At 27.8% G+C, this 3874-nt stretch overlaps 1 protein-coding gene across 1 annotated transcript; it reads right to left on the minus strand.

Annotated features, from left to right (window-relative positions):
* Positions 1 to 384: 384 nt before the first annotated feature.
* Positions 385 to 1295, minus strand: LOC137814166 (pterocarpan synthase 1). The gene has a single exon (XM_068616757.2). It carries the CDS (start codon positions 1241 to 1243, stop codon positions 596 to 598), a length of 648 nt encoding a protein of 215 aa, XP_068472858.1. The 5' UTR covers positions 1244 to 1295; the 3' UTR covers positions 385 to 595.
* Between the last annotated feature and the right edge of the window lie 2579 nt (positions 1296 to 3874).

The raw sequence follows: 3874 nt of genomic DNA on the forward strand, positions 1-3874 counted from the left end.
AAAACTCTATATTTCTTTTTCAAAATCACATGTTAAGAAAATTAAGAGGGATCTCCACAAAGTAAACAAGCAAAATTCGCACTACTTGAAGCCAAACCATCTTCCGAACAAACAGACCAAAATATATATATATATATATATATATATATATATATATATAAATAAATAAACAAATACATTTCTTTCAAATAATTTCGTTTATTATTCATATATATTCCTGATGAAGTATTTTTCTCCCTCTTTAGGTCTCTACTCTATTATACAATAAAGACAACGGTAAACATATGCTAAGAAAAATTATTTAAGAGACACAGTATACGCAACTTGCACTACATCAAAGAAGACTTGGACAACAAAATTATTCGTAGTTTTTAAAGGAGTGAATTAGGAAAATTTGTCTAGGGATGTTGTCTAATTTCTTGACTTATTCATGTGTGTAAGTTAGTTTAAAACTTACGAGAATATTGTATCAGTTAGACAATTCTAACTTCTAATACAAAATTTGCAAGTTTATAAACCAGTTGAAACACGCAACTAAACTTTAGCAACTAAAGTAGGAATGAGAAAGGGTATAGAACGTTCAGATATTAAAAGGTTATATTTTGTTAAGAATAGGATCAGTCATGAAGTGCAGTCCCTCGTTGAAATGGTGATGAGAAGAAGAGGTGGTAGAGGGATAATGGTAGACGTAGACATTGTATTCCACAGTGGCATCACCTTTGTTGTAATCAACCTTGACACTGCGAGCTAGAACAAAGCCACGAGCGAAGCGGAAAGCACCTGTGCCACCAATAATTGGCATCTCCCTCACTGGATTAATGATCTCATTCCTCCCTAACAAACTCAAAGTGCTACCATTGAACTCTCCTTCAAAGAATGTCAAGGTCATCCCCATTACTATTTCCAAATCCAAACCAGCTCTTTGGGTCGCAGATAGGTAAAATCCTTGAGCTTTTCCTATCTGTCTCGACTCAACATCAGGTCCAATCGTCAATGGGTCCTCAATCACCACCATGGACCCGAATGGAAGAGGAGAGTTAGACATAATCTTAGGAGGGTCGATTATGATGAGGGAGGGTTTCTCGTTTGTAATAAGTTCATGAAAGTAGAAGCGAATGTGTGTGAGCTTCTCACGAGAACGTAACTGATCGGGAGAAATATTTTGGTAGAAGGTGGCAGAAACTAGCGAAGTGAAAAGGAAGGAAAGGATTAGAGGACCAAAAAAAGCTTTGAAATTAGCCATGGATGAAGGTAGCTAAAAGGTTTAGGAAGATGGTTCTCTAATTGGTAGGATTTGATGATATACTTCTTCACCAAATGAGAGGAGTATTTATAACAAAGTAGAAGTGTGAACTATTTGATGTTAGGTAAGCTCACGTGACACTATAGTTTATAAAATTCATAATAAATAAATATTTTAATGTATACATTATATTATAATTAATATATAAACTGTACTATACAAATTAAGAGATAGAGCATGCAAGACTTCACTTGAAATTAAGAGAACTCTGGTTATGGAACCATATACTAAACAATATTCTTTTTTTAAAGGCTTAGATATCCTAATATATATATTTGATTACACAATTATTTTTTCTTTAAATTAAATATCTCATAAATAAATTTTACTTATCTATGTAAAAGACAATGTAGAATTTAGTGACCATTTGCAATTTCTTCTTTGCTACATGACCACTTGCAATTATCTGATATTTTAAGAGGAAATTGCTAGTTTGGGCATAAACGCAACCAAACAGCAACAATTGACTATTCCACTTCTCGATTATTATTTTTAAAGGAAAATTTTGGCTTCAGACGTCACTTTTGAGGACAAACGTTGAAAAGTTTTGAAATGGTATAATAAAAATTGGAAACTTTTCTTTGACACTACCTTTATGTATACATCCACTTGGCAATTGCTTTTAATAATAAAATATTATATTGTAATAACAAAAAAGTATAAATAAAATATTATAATAAAATAATAATTTATAAATTTTTAAGTTAAATATAAATGAAATTATTAAAATATTATATTGTAATAATAATAAAAAATTATAATAAAATAATAATTCATAATGTTGCAAGTTAAATATAAATGAAAATAAGAATGTCAATGTATCATTATTAAAAAAATAGCACGTTTTGAAGTTTAACAACTAATTGTGAGAAATTATTGGGTGACATTTTACTCAAATATTTGGTGGAAGAGTATTATTATCTTTAGTCTTATTCAATACCATCCAATTCAAATATAATTGGCTCAATAAAAATGTATATATCACTAAAATAAAATCCATAAATAACAATTAAATTAGATATAAAAATAATTAGTCACTATATTAATTAAATTAGGTATTAATTTAGAGACAAAAAATTATTGATATCCAAAGTGGTTTCAATTATTAATAAAAAATTATAAAATATTTTAAAAATTAGTATCTAAGTTAGCTACCTAGGTTTTAGTTCCTAATATTTTAAATTTTAAATTGGTATCTAAAACACTAATAGAGACTAATTTATAATATAAAGTAGTAAGTAACTAAAATATTGGTAGCTAAGGGTTAGATACCAATTTAGAAACTATTTTATAAATTTTTATTAATAATACACTACAAGAAAATCATGAAATAAAACCAATTTTAGAGACAAAAATTAATTAGTTGTTTTAGTAACTAAATTAGAGACCATTTTAGTGACTAAATTAGAGACCATTTTAGGGACTAAATAAATTTTTCGTTTCTAAATTATTTTCTATTATTGTTAAATGGTTTCTAAATTGGTATCTAATTAGCAACCAAGATTTTTGCAACCAAATTTAGAATATAAATAATTGGTAGTTAAAACCTTGGTTGCTAATTAGATACTAATTTAAAAACTATTTAACAATAATAGAAACTAATTTAGAAATCTTTTTTTTTTAGTTTCTAAAATGGTCTCTAATTTAGTTACTTTTGCAACTAGTTATTTTGATATCTAAAAATTGGTTTCTATTTGATGATTTTCTTGTAGTGATAAAAACTAATTTATATACCAATAATTTTTTTAGTTTATAAAATGGTCTCTAATTTACTCAAATAGTAACTAATTATTTTGGTCTCTAAAATTAGTTTTCATTTAATGATTTTCTTGAAGTATATATATATATATATATATATATATATCATTTTAAAAAAACCACAATCTTTTTAGAAATTTTCTTTTTCCTTCATCTACCTTTTCTTTAAATTTTTGACATCCTCGTTTATCATATTAACAATTGAAGTCTATTATTGGATTCTTGACAACGAATACTACAAAACTCTTTGATCATAGTTAGAGTAAGTTCATTTTTGCAAATTTTCCTTTGAACTAGTTTTGAACTTTTTAGATTTGTTTTTGGCATATGTTTTGCATGTAGTGTTTTTAGCTTCAGGATTAGTCTCTCTTACTATAGAGTCCTAGTGGTATGGTTAGATCATTGATAATGACTTTATGGTACATGTTAAGTTATCCTTAGGTTTTGTAGGATTGGAGCTCATTGTGAGGACACATATTCAAAGTTAAGTAAGAGAATGTAGTTTTAATTTTCAATGGAACCCTAGATTAGAAGATCTAGATGTGGGGGTGTCATTTTCAAATCTTCTTATATGTGTTGGGAATCCCTCCTTATTTTAATAGGGACCATGACCAATACTGATCCATTGAATATATTCAATGATTGTCATTCCAAGAATCTTGGAATTATATTTCTCTTGAAAATGTGATAAGTTTTAATTATCCATTATCTCTTTATGTGATAAGTCGTCATGTCGTTCTCAGTATAAAATGAACTTATGAGGAAGAGAAAGGCAGACAAGTGAGAAGAGCAACATAGAGAGTGAATGAGATA

Source organism: Phaseolus vulgaris, chromosome 1, assembly GCF_051622355.1.
Source record: "Phaseolus vulgaris cultivar YP4 chromosome 1, ASM5162235v1, whole genome shotgun sequence".
Lineage (NCBI taxonomy): Eukaryota > Viridiplantae > Streptophyta > Magnoliopsida > Fabales > Fabaceae > Phaseolus > Phaseolus vulgaris.

What these genes read in the sequence shown, in the direction of transcription:
- LOC137814166 (XM_068616757.2), bottom strand. Translation starts at nt 1,243, where the DNA reads ATGGCTAATTTCAAAGCTTTTTTTGGTCCTCTAATCCTTTCCTTCCTT.